The sequence below is a fragment of the Leuresthes tenuis genome, unplaced genomic scaffold (genome assembly GCF_036924035.1).
Source record: "Leuresthes tenuis unplaced genomic scaffold, fLeuTen1.0.hap1 SCAF_9, whole genome shotgun sequence".
NCBI lineage: Eukaryota > Metazoa > Chordata > Actinopteri > Atheriniformes > Atherinopsidae > Leuresthes > Leuresthes tenuis.
This window is the reverse complement of record NW_027325363.1, coordinates 21036175-21054421: the sequence shown is the minus strand read 5'-3', so window position 1 is coordinate 21054421 and position 18247 is coordinate 21036175. Positions and strand designations below refer to the sequence as shown.

At 46.2% G+C, this 18247-nt stretch overlaps 1 protein-coding gene across 2 annotated transcripts; it reads left to right on the top strand.

Moving 5' to 3' along the window:
- Positions 1-1157: 1157 nt before the first annotated feature.
- tnfrsf19 (tumor necrosis factor receptor superfamily, member 19) lies at positions 1158-17085 on the top strand. 2 transcript variants are annotated; one of them, XM_072392792.1, is made up of 10 exons: positions 1158-1759; positions 3144-3235; positions 3754-3867; positions 7969-8147; positions 8247-8332; positions 13778-13942; positions 15096-15221; positions 15400-15502; positions 15657-15958; positions 16394-17085. In XM_072392792.1, the coding sequence occupies exons 2-10, from the start codon at positions 3170-3172 to the stop codon at positions 16396-16398; spliced, it is 1146 nt and encodes a 381-aa protein (XP_072248893.1). In that variant the 5' UTR covers positions 1158-1759; positions 3144-3169; the 3' UTR covers positions 16399-17085. The 2 variants fall into 2 exon arrangements, with proteins under 2 accessions (XP_072248893.1, XP_072248892.1); XM_072392791.1 differs by having other exon boundaries at positions 1159-1759; positions 15093-15221.
- The last annotated feature ends 1162 nt before the right edge of the window (positions 17086-18247 follow it).

Sequence of the window (18247 nt, the reverse complement as noted above, 5' to 3'; positions counted from 1 at the left end):
AGATTGGGCTTTATTCATTTGTCATAATTTAAACTACATTCGACTATTTGTTTATGTTTTACAACCGGACATGAGCGGGCAAAAATAAGTAACACGTTGGCCTGGTACTGACCTATGCAAAAGTAAAATAAAATTGGATCAAATTAACTTAAGATAAACCATTCAAGACATGGAACATAATTTTGAAAGAGCTGCTTGCACAAATGGACACCAGCAGATGGAGACATGGGCACAGCTTAAATCCTCTGATGCACAGTCTGACTACTGTACCGTCCTCTCACGGCTTGATTCGTGTCAGTGACAGGCACGTCGCTGCTCTTTACAACAAGTAACTAACGTCGGCACAAAACATTAACAAAGGACAATATCCTCACTCTGGCTGCTCTGGTGTGAAACCATGCAGCAGTGCCACGTAGGTGCACGTGAAGGTAATTAACCTCAAAAGTGGTTATGGCGCAGGCGTCAGTTCAGACCCAAGTCGGGCAAAATCGTGGCAGACACACACCTACTGCAAGGTGCGTGAAATAAGACAAATTTACACTCATCGGTAAGCTAAAGCACAGCTTATTACATTTGCAAAGTAGACACTGATTTGCTGGGATTGATACATGCTACAACATGTCCGGACTTGTTCTGTAATTGGCCACTTTACTGCAGCACTGAACTTTTGTCCTTTGTGTCTTTGCCTTAGTTCCAACTCACACACACACACACGCACACACACACACATATTTTTTGTGGTTCTGAACTTGAACAGTGTCACCTCGGTCTTTAGCAGATTCGTTGTTGCTTTTATGGCAGCATATTCTTGAATTAACAACCAAGAGCAAACTTTTAGGAGACTTACGTGTAGTTCAAATAAATCATATCAATACCCTGAACTAATCTATCTATAAGCCTAAGTATACTTTCGACTGTACTGTACTGTCGACACCCTGTGGCTCTAAAGTCTTGATTTATTTTATTTTTTTACGATGAATAATTTGCACCTAAAGACACCCCCCCCCCCCCCCCCCCCAGCCTTCCAGTGAAATAAAACTATGAAAACAAAGTCAGCAATTTAGCACTGAAGCCTAAGCCCATGCTCAGCCAATCACGGAGCAGCGCACTGACGTCATGACATCTGAGGCTCGTGGAGATGAGAGCTTTCTGACTAATGTGATAGAGTACGCGCATAGACAAGCGGTGAGCGAGATAGCGGTGACATGCTGTGTCCTGTAGCGTGGGCCAGCATGACGACCATTTATTGAGGGCCACTCAAAATTCAGAGTAATGCCCAAAAATGGCAGAGCCGTGTGAAAAGACCTCACACGCCTAACAAACGCACGGTCTGGAACACAATAGCGTTTGAGAGAGGTCGTAAAACCATCTTCTTCGACATTTGCTAAACTTTTTTTTCACATCGAAACTTGTTATTGATCACTCTATGAATACCGAGCAGTGTGTGTGTGTGTGTGTATGTGTCTTTAACTCTGTGTGCATGCGTGTAACCGGGTCTTTGATGTAGCCTGGCTGACCACAGATCAGATACACGCGCTTCAGATCCATAAAGCCAGCCCCTCTCTCCGCCTTTGATCTCGGCGCTGAGTCTGCGCTCGAGCAGCGGCGGCTCGGAGTTGACTTGTGCGGGATTGTGAGAGGAAGCTCGGGGCTGACACGGTGAGCGGACCGGTGCGGGAAACAAGCCACCACTTCTCTCACCGGTCTGCTGTCGACTTTTACCAACCACCGCTTTGACAAACAGGCTCCTTTCTATCAGGTAAGGAACGCTTTTGGTTCAGTTTTGAATATGAATAGACATATTTTTCTTTTTTTTTTTCCCATCCACTGACGCTAAACTACCTGGTTAGTTGGACCAGGTCACCACGGACAAAACCTCCACTCTTTGAAGAGTTTTTACATTGTTTCATCAATACTATTAAGTGCACAGATTCTGACGGTCATTTCCTCTGGAGATGCTAATGTTTGGTGATAAAATACCATTTAGCAAATGTTGCTCACGTGTTAGCAGACGTCTTTTGTTTTGGAACATTTTATTTCAAAACTATGCTCTCATGATAAACTGCGGAGGCTGTCTTAAATTCTAGGATTGTTATAACCCCAACATTACTGTCAAGATAAAGTTTTCTTTCTTTTCTACCCAACTGCTGAAGCAATGTTGGAAATATAAGGATATTCACCAACAGAATCTATATTAGAAAGCAGAGGCTTTAAAATTGGTGGAGGGGTGCTCTCTAAACTGTTTCAGGGCACTGAAGAAATTCCATTCTGTCCATTGATAAATGCATTTGGAGAGACTTTTTTGGTTTGGATTTATGTCAGACTGCAGTATTTGTCCGTCTTGGCTCAATCCCCGAGTGTCAATAAGATCAAATAACATAATCTTGATCAAATCCAGGCATCCAGGAATTGAGCAAAGTTAAGCAAGTAGATACGGATAAGGGACGTGTTTTCCCACAGTTTCTCCGAGTGGAGGCTCTTAAGAGCCATTTTCTGAAATGAATAATTCAGCTATGTGCATAGTTTGACCTAATAAGCGGATATTTACAGATACAAAACAGAGCAAAGAAACTCCACTCAGGTGTAGGTGCAGAAATCAGAGCACTGTAACTGCAACCTTTCACAGAGTTTATTTTTCTTTGAACCGTTTCATGACTTATTTCTCAGCCACATTTTGCTTCGCAGCCCGTTTTCTAGTCTGTGCAAGAAAGGAGACGCGGATTTTCAAAACAGTCCTCCTGAAGATGTCCCCCCCCCCCCCCACGAATTCGAGCAATACTGGTGCTTACTGTGTGCGGAATGTCCTTTTGACGGAGATCAAATGGAAATATTTTTGCTTGTCATTTTAAAGACATTTGAATGTCCGATACGTGAGATTTATTTGGAAACATTTGAATATGACTTGAAACACTGAAAATTTGCATAAAAGGCTGGCTGCACTCACAGTGCCACCAGCGAAACCTGTGCGGTTTCAGAAGTTAAACAAATCCAAACCTGCCTGTATTCTGTGGAAACCGTCAAATCAAATTGGATCCATTTTGTCTCAGACGATCTGAGGACAAAATGGATCATTTTTCCTCCTTGAAAGAAATCCCTGTGGGTCGTCGAGAAGCGTGTCTTGACTGTGACTGTGCTCCTTTCAGCTGCAGGCTACGAGTGGCCCATCGAAATGGCGTGGAAGCTTCAGGACACCCTGGCGCTCCTGCTAACTGCACACGTCATCTATTCGGCTCTGGTAGGGGTTCTGTTCGTTGTACGTTTTGCTTTCGATTCCTTTACAGCACTTTGTTGGAATCTTTCATTACAGCGTGCACATCTTCCCTCATGCCAGCCCTGGTGTGGAAGTATATTTAAAGGGGAAGATACAGTGCACACGCAGACTCTGAATACCTACTCCTTGTGTAAGTTTGTAGAACATGAGCACATGATTTTGTGTCACTCAAACTGCAGCCCCTGCCAGTGTTGAAGCGCTCGCTGCTCCGTCACTGCTGCGTCTCATTCCACCCTCACCCACCGCACTGCTCCGGCTGAATCTGCTATCCGACTCAGACCTGTGACTCAAACTCTGCCGCTGCAGTTTTCCCACAGGTCTGATGAAGGTTTGAGCTTATCTCCGTGGGGTAGACCCCCTTATAGTATGAAGAGACAAAGAGACGCATAGCTGAGGAATGAGTCTGCTTTATCTGCTGTGGATAAAGGCCGTGATGAAATGCAGGAATCTCCTAACTTTCACCAAATGTCTGTCCCCCTCAGATTCGTGTGAGAGCCGTGGAGGAGACCAGAGAATGCAGAGAGCAGGAGTACAAGGACCGCTTTGGGAGCTGCAAACCCTGCAAACAGTGTGATGCAGGACAGGAGCTTTCTAAGGTTAGATCGCAACTGTTTGGAAATGTCTCTGCCTTTGCTCACCATACCCATTTAGCAGCTCTTTAAGGCAGATTTTATGAAAGAACTGTGCGCACTTGACTCTTTCCCCTAGAGCCAAAGGGAAGGGAAAAAGGGCAGAGTGTAGTAACAGAGTGTAGTAACACAAAAAGGTTAGTTGAATTGACTTTTCTTTTGTTGTTAGGCCCGAAAAACGTTGGTCAAATGGAAAATTGCTGAAAACGTGTTTCATCCAGGGGCCCAACATTATTTATTACTTCCTCTCTTTCATGCACAAAGCAGCCAAAAACCGTTACGAGCTTGTGTAGAACATCGACCCTTCTTCAACCGGTCCCACCCATATTCCTGACCTCCTGCAGCTGAATGGCTTCCATTGTCTTTCCGTCGCTGCACCCCGTCCAACTTATTGTCTTCACCGTCTGAAGTGAGCCGTGCCTAAGCCTGCCGCTCTCTCGACAGGGAGTACAGTTCTTTCCACCCCCATTAGCCACAGGTTTTTGTGTGCTTTGTACAAACAGGCCTCTGTAGTGTCAGTTGGAGTTGGTAAGCAAAAGGCTTTCCTCTCTGGCAGCAGCTACCCACTTTTGCGAGTGTAGGCGTTGATTTAAAGGTGAGTAAACATTGGGATCTAATAGAAACTAGTGGCGCGGAGCAGCAACCCCATCCACAATCGTTTCCTACAGCTATTATTGCAGCGAGCAAGGCTGCAACAGTGAAAGGAGCTGTTGAGATAATTCTACACCTTCCAAGTGCAGTTTCCCCTCGTTTTGATATTCAAATGGCTTCATGCAAAACGGCGACATGATATCTGCACGATGCCGGCCATTACACGCTGCAATTTAACAGCTTCTAAATTTAACTTAAATAAAAACAACCAGAGCATTACTTGATTTATAGCACAGCTAAATCATTTCAGAGGACTTTACCTCTAACTCTTTTATTGAGTAGTAAGGAGCATGTTTAGAATGCCTTACTTTGCACTCCGCTACATCTTTGAGTGCTGGTGAAAAACTCCCTTTACATGTGTTGCACACATGCATTTAAGCCCAGTTGCCTTTAATCTCTGTGCACACAGACACGAGCTCTGAGGCTGGTAATACGCTTCAGTAGTCCTCGTGTTCCTCTGCCAGCTCGACAGGCATGAGTGCAGCTAGCCACCCTGGGGTCCTGGTTAATAATTGGCTGCCTTATTCTTTCTCTGAAGGTAGCGGGATGCCGACTCAAAGCAGTGACTGGGGGGGACTCAGAGAAGGTTTCCCAGACCAGCAACCTTGTGATTTGAACTCCCGAGTAACCAAGACAATCCATCCATATTCTAAAAGGCCGGGTAGACCGGTGGGGAGGGAAGCAGACTTTTGGAGTCCTTCTGTGCAGCTGCCATAGAGATCTCAGAGGAATGTGGCCCAGTTAGCTCTGGAAATTCGCCTCTGGAAGCAACTCAGAGGCAGACTGACAAACATCAATTAGCCCCACCACACTTAACTGTAGCTAAAAAGAACCACCCACACAGAGGGAACGTCCATAAAAGAAAAAAACTGTTCCCCTTTCTCTCCCTGACATATTTTATTTCAGGGTTTTATTCAGAGGCGGTTACTTAGTTGGTGGTGTTGTGTCAGACATGGTAGAGGAAGAGGTTACTGGCTTTCCAGCGCGTGTTGGAAAACTGCCAGTGGCACAAAAAAAAAAAAAAAGGAAGGCAGGGACACACCAACTTTGATGTGTCAACATTGTGTAGTATGTAGCAAGAGCATAACATTTCCCCCAGCCACACTCCCAGGACAAAGGAGCTCTGGGTGGCTCCGGCTGAGGGAGGACACGAGCAGCAGCAGGGTGAGAACCAGTGTCCAGGCACTGGTTGTATGATCCGTGTGTCTAAAGAAGCTTGAACGAGTGTAGCAGAGGCACAAGCACAAAGGGAGGTGTGAGCGTGCTCTAACTGACTTGGCATTGTTCTCAGCTTCGTTTCATCAACAGATCATATGAACTCCCCCCCCCCCCCGGCCCTTGTGATTCCCTCCTGATCTCAGACATATCTGTGCGTCTGAACATATTTCAGGTCCCAGCCAGCTCGCCCCCTCACTCTCCTTCACACGGCTGTTATGCTTGGCAGTTAAACGAGATCAGGAGATAGGCCGTGCAGAAAAAAACGGGATGTTCAGCATCTGCATCTTTTTTTTAGCTGAAACTGTTTAAAGGTGCTACATGAGAGTTTGCGCTGGCTTTGAATGAGGTTCTTCACAGCACAAGATGATACGGTGTTGATTCAGTTTTATTAGTGAGGTTAGGGACTATTTTATTGTGCCTACGTGTTACAGAACTCTTATGCATTGTGTGCTCTCCCTTTCTTGGGAATAATAGCTTGAACATCCACAGTCGTCCTTTCAGCTGCCAAACAGGTCTGAGTCGGTGCAGGTTATCGGCTCCGACGTGCTTTGTTGTCAGGGATGGAAGGAGAAAGATCGCTCCCTGGTGATCTGCAGTGGGTGCAGGAGTTAGCTTCCTTTCCTTTTGTCTCAGTGCTCCCACCTGCTTGTGTCCACGTAGCATCGGCCCATCCTGCCACGCGGCGCCTCATGGACAGAGCTTGTGCCAGTGCTGGGTCATATTGGGATGCATCATCCCGGGGGCCCTTTCCTTCACTTGGAAGTGGGTCACCGTGTGGTGTCCCGCAGTTACTGCAGGGCTTGTCTTAAGGACCATTTTCAGGGATCAGTGCTGTTCACAGAAAGATGATGACATGCAAACATTGGCAGCCAGGTCTTCTTTATTCCTCCTTTCCTCTCGTTATCACTCATCAATCCCTCCCTGGGATCTCTGTTCTGCTCGGCCGGACAATAAGACCTTATAAGGACAGTTCATAGCAACAGCTGTAGTAGTCCAGTCCGAGCTGGGTTCAGTGTCAGGCTCACATGTGTTTGGCTTAAAGTACTGAACTCCTAATCTTCTTCCCCGACTCTGCGGTGCCATGGCAAGATCGCATCTTTGCCTCCGACCTCCATTTTTAATTTCTCTCAAACCCTACTCCCGTATCAGAATCTTCTGCCCACATTCCGGCAGGACTGCATGCCCAGGCAGTGAAACGGGACACGGGCAAGGAGAGAAGCGGGGAGAGGGGACCTTTTTTGAAGCTGACCCTTCCTTGGCAGCGAGGCAACACTGGATAACAGGAGCGCAGCTGCTGCAGAGCTGATAATGAATGATCAATGTATGATGTCATCCTTGCTGGGTCTCCTCACTGTTGTGTGGCGTGCAGCAATGTCAGCTGTCATGTAAATGTCAGGTTGTCATTGAGGTCACCAGTCTGAACGGAATTTTGAGGGATGCAAAAGAGAATGAGTGGGGAAAGGAAGAAAAGACGAGACGCACAGTGGCAGGTGGATGGAATATCAGGGGTGACATTAGGCTCTTTTGGTCATTTCTCTACATTTTCAGTTGGCGTAATGAACAAGGAAAAAGTTTGACTTTGTTCCAAATGATATGTTTTAATTGGTGTTCTTCTTGAAAAGATATTTAGTCATTTAAAGGTGGGCTCAGGTGAGCGGACTGAAAAGGAGGTCTGGCATTAGATCGTTCACACGGCTGCAGGAAGTGGTGCTTTTTAAGTGCACTTTCAGTTGCTGAACACAAAAAGAGTATTCATCTCGTTTTCTCCATCCACCTCTCCGTAATCCTTGCCCTCTTCCTGAAGCATTTCCTTTGCTTGCTGGCCTCTCAATCAACGGGGAACACTCGCGGAGTCTGCTTGGAGTGGGACTCCCACAGAAACGCAGCAATAAACCTGCAATAATACAACAGTGGGTGTCCCCCAGAGCCTTTATTATTCAAATGCGAGGCCTTTCTGGGTCTTGCAGCGGAAGGCCACTCATTCATACTGAGAGAGTCAGGGAGATTATTGCCAGTGTAAGATGGACTCTCAAAAGAGGCAGGCTATTGTTCTCCTCTGATCCCGTGAGCCAAGATCATTCTTTAATTCCAAGACCCCCAGTAGTCCACATTCAAGCCCTCTTTTCACCATCTGCACATCACCCCAAACCAACCAACCCCACCTCTTACCCGGTGTATTTTTCCCTTTAATCCCTTCAGGAATGTGGCTTTGGTTATGGAGAGGATGCCCGGTGCATGCCCTGCCGGAGCAGTCGCTTCAAAGAGGACCGGAGCCTGCAGAAGTGCAAGCCCTGTCTGGACTGTGGACTCATCAACCGCTTCCAGAAGGGCAACTGCTCGGCCACCAGCAACGCGGTGTGTGGCGACTGTCTGCCGGGGTAAGAGAACGGCGTGCGAGGGGTTCATTGCTCCTTATTTTACAGTAAAAAAACACGTCTGTTTTGGTTGATAAACACTTGATCTTGTGTCTTCAACAGATATTACAGGAAGACTAAATTAAGTGGATTCCAAGACATGGAGTGCATACCTTGTGGGGACCCTCCACCTCCTTATGAGCCCAACTGTAAGAACTTTAGCTTTCTCTCACCTCCTTTAACAGTTCCCTTAAATGTTCCCATGAAACAGGACAATTACCCACAGTTCACAATAAGAAGTCTTTCAGCATGAAACAACAGGGATGCAATAATCTGAATGCAAACACTTCCACCTACAGCACACTAACGAACTTCTTGCCAAATGTTACAAGAACCAAAACCCAGGCTCAACATGCCAGCACAGGGTTCTTGGTATAACCAGAACCGCAGCCTTTAAAGGGTGGAGCGAGGCCATATTTAATTCACTAAGTCCCACAGAGGCAGCCAGCTATGCTATAGCTGCAAATAAATGCTTGGATTTATGAGCCGAGCAGTTGAAAAGCTAAAATAACAATGGATTTGCCAACCCTGGATTATATTAGCTCAGAACATGACACTTGTTTTCAGCACTCGGTTTGGATTAAACAAGCAAACTTCCTTCAACAAAACCTCTGTTGACGTTCCTGGATGAAACACATGCCATTAGGAGAGGGTCCTGGTTCCAGCAGCGTAATTTATAGACATTATGCAAAAAGGAGGCAGGGGGTGTGTTACATTATGTCCACAAAGCGGGGCTCACATTCCACAAGCTGCAGATCCAATTAACTTCTTCCTTCTGGCCTTTATAAGTAGTTAAGTGCAACCTTATGATTTCAGGTTTCCTCATAAAACCAACAAGCGAATCAACTTATACCTTTGGTAATTGAGTGTGACTTCCTGATGGCAGGGTGGTGGAGAGGGAGTGGCGGTTTCATCAGACCATTCTCTCTTCGTTTGCTCTTAAATCTTTCGTCTTTATTAGTTTAGTTAAAAAAAAAGTACTTTATGTATATTATGACCTTGAAACAATTGGCCCCCCTCTGTGTGCTCATTTGTCCATCTGTGCTGCTTCCCGTTTTGATACTGGAGGAGGCCTGTGAAACAAAATGGCCATTGTGTCTGGGAACAGAGCTGGTCGTTAGCTCCTACAGGGACTCTTGGTGGAGCTTTTCCAAATGTTTGAAAGTCTTGCTCCCCCCCTCCCTCCCTCCGCTGTTATCTTGAGGAGGGTGGTGAAAACTTAAAGGGCGGATCATTCTAACGGGCCACACTGGCCCGGGGCAACGGTGCAGCTGTGCAGGGGAGGCAGTTGCTGTCTGGGGTGGACTGTAAATCTTAAACCCCTCCTTTCCCTCTCCTCCCTTTCCCCCAGTGGCTTTTTGGAGCCGAGTGAAAAATGAGGTGGTGTTTTATGGATTCCTTCAGCCTGTTTAATGCGTTTCATCTGCTGAAGTCTTTCACTGTCCTGGTGGACCTCAGAGAGAAACACGCACACCCGCAGCTCTTTGCAGCTTCGTCCCGTTTTGCTGCTACACAGACGTCAGAGAGGGTTTTTTTTTTCTTTTTTTAAATATTGTCTCTGCACTGTTTATAATTGAACATAGGTTTTACAGGAATTGAAGTGGAATGCGCCGTTGTAACATTTTTAAACGGAACTTCTAGTGGAAACTAGTCAAAGGAACCGTCCTCCGATAACCTCGGCGCTTCCCACTGCTGCAACATGCTGATTGACTTCAAGTTGACGCAGTCAGCTCTGACCACAGCTGGCACAGAGCAAAGTACAGGATACACTCCGGCCTACCAGCAATTCAAACCAGAGCCTCCGGTATTCAAAAGCACATTCACAGAGCTTACTCGAATGTAGGCAGAGGGGATCGCACACAGCCACTGGTCCTTCCTGCTGTCTTAGTCAAATTTAAAGGCAACTATCAATCCGCCACCTCACAGCAACAGTGATGCTCGGTGCTGCTCCTTTACTAGAAGTGATGACTTTAGAATGAGCAAACGGGAAACCTTACAGCTGACCGATCAAGTTGATACGCAAATATAATAGATACCTGTACCTGTTCCACCAGCTTTGATGGAACTACCCGACTTATGCCGTGTCGTTTGACTTGGTCCGGACCTTTGAATCTGCCAGCAAGTTGGAGGAAGCTAAAAACAGGCCGACCAATTCAGGACCAACACTTTTAAGGAATAAGATAAGATGTACTCGCGTCTCCTGCCACTGAGCCCACTCACGATGATGAAAACAGGCGAAAGCGGTTTAAAATGCAGGTTAGGAGTGTTACTTTCACTGAATCTTCTTTTACTGCCCCAAGACAACAGCCCAGTTTTATGCAACAAAGTAGGCATTTAGATTTGAAAGGATTGTGAACGTCTGCGGATGGAAATCACAGCTCGTGGGAGCACAAAAGAGGACTCCGGTCAGAAATGTGCGCGCATTCTTTATTTCTGTTATTCAGGGCTCTGGGTAGAACAGCCCCCCCCCCCCCCCAAAAAAAAAGGGAACCTCTTATAAAAGACTTTGCACTGACAAAAGTCAAAGATCCGTCAGAGGTGTAAAGAAGTGCTTCTTTTATTTGGACTATATAGCATTCCATAAAGTCAACAGGCAGGGAGTCTATGAAAGGCTGCGGTTTACTGGTCTGGTTTGTGTGGAGATAATATCAGCAGGTGAGGCCTGTTCAATGGAGCAGTGTTTATCTGTGTTTGCTGCAGCTGCTGGCTCTCCGATAACAGGCTGCCTTTGTGTTGATGCTCACCTCGGATGAGCTGAATCTGACCTTCACAATGAAGACTTGAGTTAAAACAGGATGGTCACATGCCAGACGCAGCACAGGGATCCTGGACCCGACTCATCCACAGCCGACACACAAGCAACGGTCATGGAGAGAAATGAAACAGATTTGTATTTTTTGCACGTTAGCGCTCGCCGTTGAAGCAAAGCTGTCATTGCGCTACAGTTTAAAGTTTACCTCTGTCACGGCGGGTTATAGAGCAGAGCCTTTAAATACAAACATCCCTGTTTAAACAGGACATCAAATAGACCGGGATGATTTAAGCTGTGCCACGGTGTGTGTTGCTGCAACGCTTTTTCAAAAAAAATGTGCCACTGGAATGCGTCATGCTTCTGACATTATGCACTTCGAAGTGCTTTAATCAAGTTGATCCTTCAGTGTCAGACTTAAGTTTGGAAGCAGTGCTTTTTTTTTTTTCCATTGGGAAGGAATGTTAAAATACCCTTATCCCCTATCTGTCTCAATTAAAAGAAGAAGAAAAGAAGAAGCTAAGGCTCGAGTAATGTTTACACAGCATCCCATAAACAAAGAGCTCTTGAATGAGAAATGGCCTGTACTAGTTGACTTTATGATTAATATAGTGAAAAGCAAACAGCAGATTTTCTCAGATAAAAGGTCATTTATTACACCTGCCATTGTCATTGGGAGCTGCTGGATCTGCTTGGCAGCTTAGAAGGCTCACTTTCACTGTTTGGCCCGCATTAACCCGCACCGGCGCCATCGCACACATATCGATCAGGAAAATCAGGCCTCGGAGGAAAGAGGTCACTCCGTTTGAGAGTGGAGGCATGCTGATGTTAGTCCTCCCAACGGACGCTCGCGGCTTAAATACTTGCAAAACTTGCACTTTTAGGCTTTTTTTCACCTTTCCGTCATCGCGTCGTCTTTTTCTACGTGCAAAAGTTCGGCTGAGTTTAAAAGCCTAAAGGCCACACCAGAGGAAGTTGGTCTTCACCAGAAGACACACGAGCTGGGTTTTCGCTGCAGTTTCCGATTTGCTCTTAGAATATGCGCCTAAGGAAAGGGGAGTGAAAATGGCGTCTGACCTGGCATAGATTAGAATGATTGACTCGCCATCTGCTTCCACTCTCAGCTCTCAAATTATTAACTCATATGAGTGACCGGCATCTTCCCAGATATGATATAATATCCCAGACATTCCCAGGGATCAGAGTCATTTTCCATTTTCCACGAATGAATGCCCATTTTTTTATATATACTTTTAAAAAACAATTATTATTATTATGGGTTCATCTCCAGTTAGGACAACTACTTCTTCTGCTGAATTCCAACCACTTGCAACAGCCTCCACAGCCACTTTCCGGTGACACTGCACAGCCTACTTCATTCACTTCAAACCAGTCAATAGACACCGGTCGGATTCACATTTGGTTTTGTGGCTTTTCAAAAGATCACTTCAGATTTGCATCGCAAATGAGTGGAAACCAAGCTGTTGCTTCTGAGCTGCCTGAAACTACATGCTTGTAAGTCCAGGCTTCTCTCCTCCTTAATTAGATATGACCTTGAAAAAAGTTTCCATAACTTTTTTATTTATTTTTTTTACTTATTAGTGACACTTCTACAGCAAAGAATGGGCAGTTTGGTTCACTTTGGCACCACTTCCTTCACTCTGTTTTTTAACCAACGCAGCTGACCAATCAGAGCAAAGTGGGCCTTTTGGGAGGGGAGCCTTAAAGAGACAGGAAACGAAGCATTTCGGACAGGAAGTGACGAGATGGTGCAGTACTGAATAGCATGAGAGAAATTTTTGTATTTTTTTTCCTTCTTTCGTCTTTCAGCAGATCCATTAAAAGGAAAATTTGGAACTCGGACAGTCTGCAGATTAATGTCTATAGGAAGGACTCAATCTTCTGGCAAAATACAATAATGTGTGATAATTACCTCCAAGAGCCTCGTAACCCATTACAAGAGTATAAACACTTTGTTAATACCACAACTCAGCCTTGAGCTACTGTCAGGAAAGAAAAACAAAAAAACAAAAAAAAAACATTTTGGTTGTCCTTCCAAAACCTTTTGTGGAACATTTGATTTGATTACAAGGTAATTATTGTAGCTGGAGCCAATTCTTTCAGTGCCAGTTCATCTGTCATATGCTGTGACACTTCAGCATTAAGTTGCATTAAGCTCCGATCCTCCGTATTTGTGGGAACTTGTAAAATGAGCTGCATTCTTGAAGTCTTTATATGGGTGCGTGTTAGGGGTCCTGAAGGTGGGGGCGAACGCTGACATCACATTTCCCCCCTCAAGCAGGGGGAGAGCTATAATGGGGCTTAATCATGAGATCCGCGTGATGGCACGCACGCACAAGTGTGAAAATGCACTAAAATGTCGGTCTGTGCACAGTCATTTCTGGCTTAATACAAAAGCCGGCCCAGCATGTGTGCGGGACCCTGGGGGCGGAGGTGGAGGAATGTCTGTAAATCATCTTCTGGGGAGGATGAGACAGAGGCAGATAAAGAGAGAATCCACCGCAGGGATTTTCTCTTTGAACTCCTCCACTTATTATTATTAGACCTAAGCAAAGAGATGACTGTCCTGAGGCTCAGAGAGATAATTGTCCTAATTGGCTGGGGAGTATTGGATACTATGAAGTAAATTAGTCATCCTCAGTTCTATTTATGTCCTCGCTAATTAACTTTTTGCATCTGAAACTCTTACAGAAAAAGAAAAAAGGGACTATTTTGTTGTGTTAAAGTAGCGCTCACCGTGTTGCAATAAGCTGCGGAGGTCTGCCGCCATCGGCTCGCACTTTTGCTGCCCCACATTCATCTCCTGTCCGCTCCCCTCTTGCAGGCAGTGGGCGTGTGAACCTGGTGCCGCTGCCCTCGGTGGTGACCAGTCCGCGGGACATGGCCCTGGCTGCGGTCATCTGCAGCGCTCTGGCCACGGTGCTGCTGGCGCTGCTCGTCCTGTGCGTCATCTACTGCAAAAGACAGCTGCTGGAGAAGAAGCCCAGCGGTCAGTGGTGATACTCTGAAACTGCATGTTCTACGTTTTGTTGTGTCCAAAAAGGAGCATTTGTCATGTCATCGTTTCCACTTTTTTTTTTTTAAATGAGCGGGGATCTGGTTTCTACTCATTTGTTGGAACCAGCGACGTCTTTTTTTTTTTTCTCTCCACATGCGGTTTCATGCTGCATTGAACCTTGAACCTCCACAGCAGCTGCTGGCGTTTCAAATCCACACTCAACAAAATTCCAGTATAATACGTGCTTTAGTTCAGACTTTCAAAACAAAAGGAGGCTCAGATGTGATCAAACACTGAAGAGAAGTTATCTCAAATGCATGCTTTGAGACTTGGTGAGCAGGTAGTTCCATTGAAGCTTTACTAAGAGACCCCCCCCCACCCCGGTCCAATAAAGAGAACTCTAATTTATTAATAATGTGGTGCATATGCAGGGATTGAGAAGGCCTTGGTCGGCTGCTGACAGGTAGGTGTTGCTGTATGAACATGACTGCATTGCTGCTCTGTTAACAAACAGGGTGCAGCGTTAAGCTTCATCACAGCTTGATGCAGCATATTTGTGGGAACTTGTATAATGAGCAGCATTCGTGAGGCCAGAAGTCTTTGAGTATGTGAAACATCCCGGGGCAACGAATTACTGACGTCACGCTTCTCCACGAAAGTCATCGGGAACAAAAAGTGTTAGAGGCTAACAAGGCGTTCCAGCTTATGTGTTGTCGATTTTTTCTTTCTTTTCTTCTTTTTTTTTTACCCTCTTACTTCAGAGTTGCAGAGCGAATACTCAGTGAAGTTTTTTGTCAGTGGTTTGAAACACGCAACAGTTGTTGGCCTCACGAACCGAAGGCTTTCATCAAAAGGGAGCGTTTGAGTTTGATCTGATAACACCGCAGCTAAAGTTCCGTGAGGGTTCAGAGGCTTGAATTAATGGAGTAGTTAATGAATTCACTGATGGTTATTTGATCACTTTTTGATACTTTATAGTTTACTTATGAGCCCCTAATAAAAAACAGTCTTCCGATAAACACTTGAAGTTGTTTTGTGGCAGCGCTGAAGCTGTCGCGCAGCTGCTCTTTTATCATTGGTCTGTAACACGTTGCAGAAGGTTTCGTCCCAGCAGCTGACTGTTGCCTCTGCGTTTCCTCAGCAGCTTCTCTGAGGTCTCAGGACTGTCCCTACAGCGGGGCGGAGCTCTCCTGTCTGGACGCCCGCTGGCTCCACGACTTTCCCCAGAGACCCTGCTGCCAGTGTCACCTGGGCCCAGGACACACCTGTGGTAGGTCAGGGGGTTCAGACCAAAGAGATTTCACACCACAGTTCTGTTCTAAGGCTGGCTGTAAGGAAAATAATACATTTAGAGCTTTGTAAGCGCCCTGGAGAGTGGAAGTGTCATGCTTTTAGTCAGACAGGTGGACTGAAGTGTGAAGTAATATGTGTTTGTGTTGGATGTTTAGGTCCAGTACACCTGATTCCAGCCTTCTGCTGTGAGGAGAGCTGCAGTCTGGGCCGCAGCCAGGACATCAGTCCCTTCCAGTCCCAGATGAGTCTCAGCGATGGGTAAGAGAACTAGATGCGCTCAGGGATGAATGCACACTAAATGCGACTTAAACTGATACAACAATCCAGGCTTATACTTTAAGAACAATCAGGTATATAGAAAAGATAATGATGAGGAAACCATTTATTCACAAATAAAGTATTTTTCCCCCAGAAATACAAACCTGGATGAGGAAGAGGCTCCAATGCAGCTGGAGGGACATCCAGAGCCTGCGTGCGAGGTCACAGGTGGGATGACAGGAAGCTCCGAGCCTCCAGAATGTTTCGGTTCGCCTCAGCGTAATACTGACCCTGCAGACGGACCTGTGGTGGAGGGAGAGGGGGAAGAGGAGGAGGAGGAGGAGGAAGAGGAGGAGGAGGACAGGTCCAGGCCAAGGGAGAACCTGCCTGCAGAGAACTGCAGCAGCGCTGTGACTGATGCACTTCTTCCCAAACTGCATGTACTGGCGCAGGAAGGTGAGCAGATATGTTACCACCACAGTTCACACAAGAGACCAGAAATGACAGAAATCCAGGGTTCGGGATTAGCTTTTAAATTACGTCTAGTTACACACTTTGTCTTAACTCATCCCGCGAGTATGAATCATTTCCAAAAAGCCTCTCCAGATCCAGACCGTCTGAAATAAATACCCTAATCCCTATGGAGAGTTTAAGTTATCACCTGCTCGCAAAACCTCCCAGCCTCGTCTTTTTATAGACTTGGGAGTCGCCGTGTCCATGATGAGCAGCCGGGAGAGGAAACAAGAGACAAGTTCTTAGACGTAGACACGACTTTCCTGTTTTTTAAGTCAGCTGTTGGTGGTCTCAGGCAAGATGTGTTTCTAATCACTGTGTGTGTGTGTGTGTGTGTGTGTGTGTGTGTGCGCGCTCCTCTTCCTGCTCTCTTCCTAGGATGACATGGATTTCTCTGGCTTGCGTTCCACCCTTGAACCACCGCGGACTCCAACAACAGCCACGGCCAGATTCCGTCTCAGCTTACTCACCAGTCTCGCTGCCTCTTTGAAACGCCGACCTCAGAGCCTCTCCTTCAGATGGTCCCATCAGAATATGTACATACATGCAAACTGGAGCCCGGCCGAGCAAATCCTGGGGCGAAAGGCGGAGCTGCACTCTTACACACACACACACACAGAATGTGAACTTGTCGGCCCAGAGGGTTAAATCATATGAAGTCCAAACATCGAGGGAGTACTGACTTTTTACTGTGGAGCAAAGTGAATCAAAGTGAGCCTCCGTCTCGCACCTTCACATGTAGGAGTGGAGAACTGTACCGCTCGTCTAGCAGCTGGTGTTATGAAGCTTTTGTGTGGAAAGGTGACGGTTGTCAAGTTTGAAGTGTGAAGAAAAGTGTCAAAAGCGACAGTGTTGCACATTGAAGACAATCTTGATGAAACACGGAACAAGTTAAGACGAGGAATGTCCACGTGATAAATGTTTTGTAGATACTGTAAAATAGCGCATAGGTCCATATTTTTGTAATATCACAGCATCCCGTTTGCCTTTCTCACGCCCAATTATAGTGTTGTTGGTTGCGAATGGTCACTTCCACGAATCGTTGGCTGTAAATAAACCACTTAACATGACGTGTTCGGCGCTCTCTTTATTCTTATGGACCAACTGCCCCCTTTTTACCCGTTTACCTCTCATGACGACACTCCCGAGCCGAAGCGACTCATCGATGTATGTGTATGTGTCAAACTTCCAACTCATTTTTCACACTTACCAGTCACAACTCATCTGTGAGCTTCCCTTGCTGCTGAACTCCCAGACTTTTCAGGCTTTAAAATAAACCCGTCCGCGCCGAGCTGGAGCAGACGGAACCTTTTTGAGTGTTTACATAGCGCCTGGAGTGCAGTTGAATTTGAAGTCCCTTTTGATAGAATGTGTTTGGAGTTTTAACTGGAAGAAGATCACAGAGCTAAGACTGGGATTAAAGCCATGCTGGAGAGACATTACAGTCAAACTGTGGTGTCGGTGCGAGTGAGAGCCACCCACCTTGCTCCATATCTGCGATGGCGCGCTCACACCGTCAGAAACCACGTAAAGCTACCTCTCAGCCTCAGGTCTGAGGCAGGCAAGCAGAGACATTGTTGCAGGGAGCAGCTGCGTTCCCAGCTTAGCTCATGATTACGGGCTGAGGCAGCTGAAACGGACGCAAACAGGCACTTTGGCGAGTAGAATGAGTGCCTCCAAGTGCCAAATGTTTTCCCAAATAAACTACAACTCGCCGCAGTAACACAACCGACCAATGGTGTACGTTTCTATGGGCCCGGACCTTTACGGTCTGGTTTTGTACGTGCCGTGAAAATTCCCAACTCTTGAGTTCTGTTTCTCTGCCTGGCCTGGCCCCATCCTCCCACCCCCCCACCACCACCACCTCTCAACTCCTGACAGACAAAACAGATGGAGCGGTATTAATTCAAAGCCTAAACAATGATCACATGACAGGAAGAACAGATTAAGTATTCTTCCTCGTGCTGATCCGAGCAGGAAAAAACAATGTCCTTCTGTTATGGAAGGAGAAAACTGATCTTCAGAGAGTGGAAGGCAGACGAATCGATGGAAATGAAAGCAAAGGAAAAGATGAAAACCACGCTGCGTAGCACACGTCTAATTCATCAGGTCGGTGTTGAGAAAAAAGGCAAAAGTTTGTGCAGAGGCTCCAAATCCTCTCATGACAAATGAACAGTGTGTGGCCCGGCTCCAATTAGTGTTAAACCTGTTGAAAAGTAATTAAAGGTGACA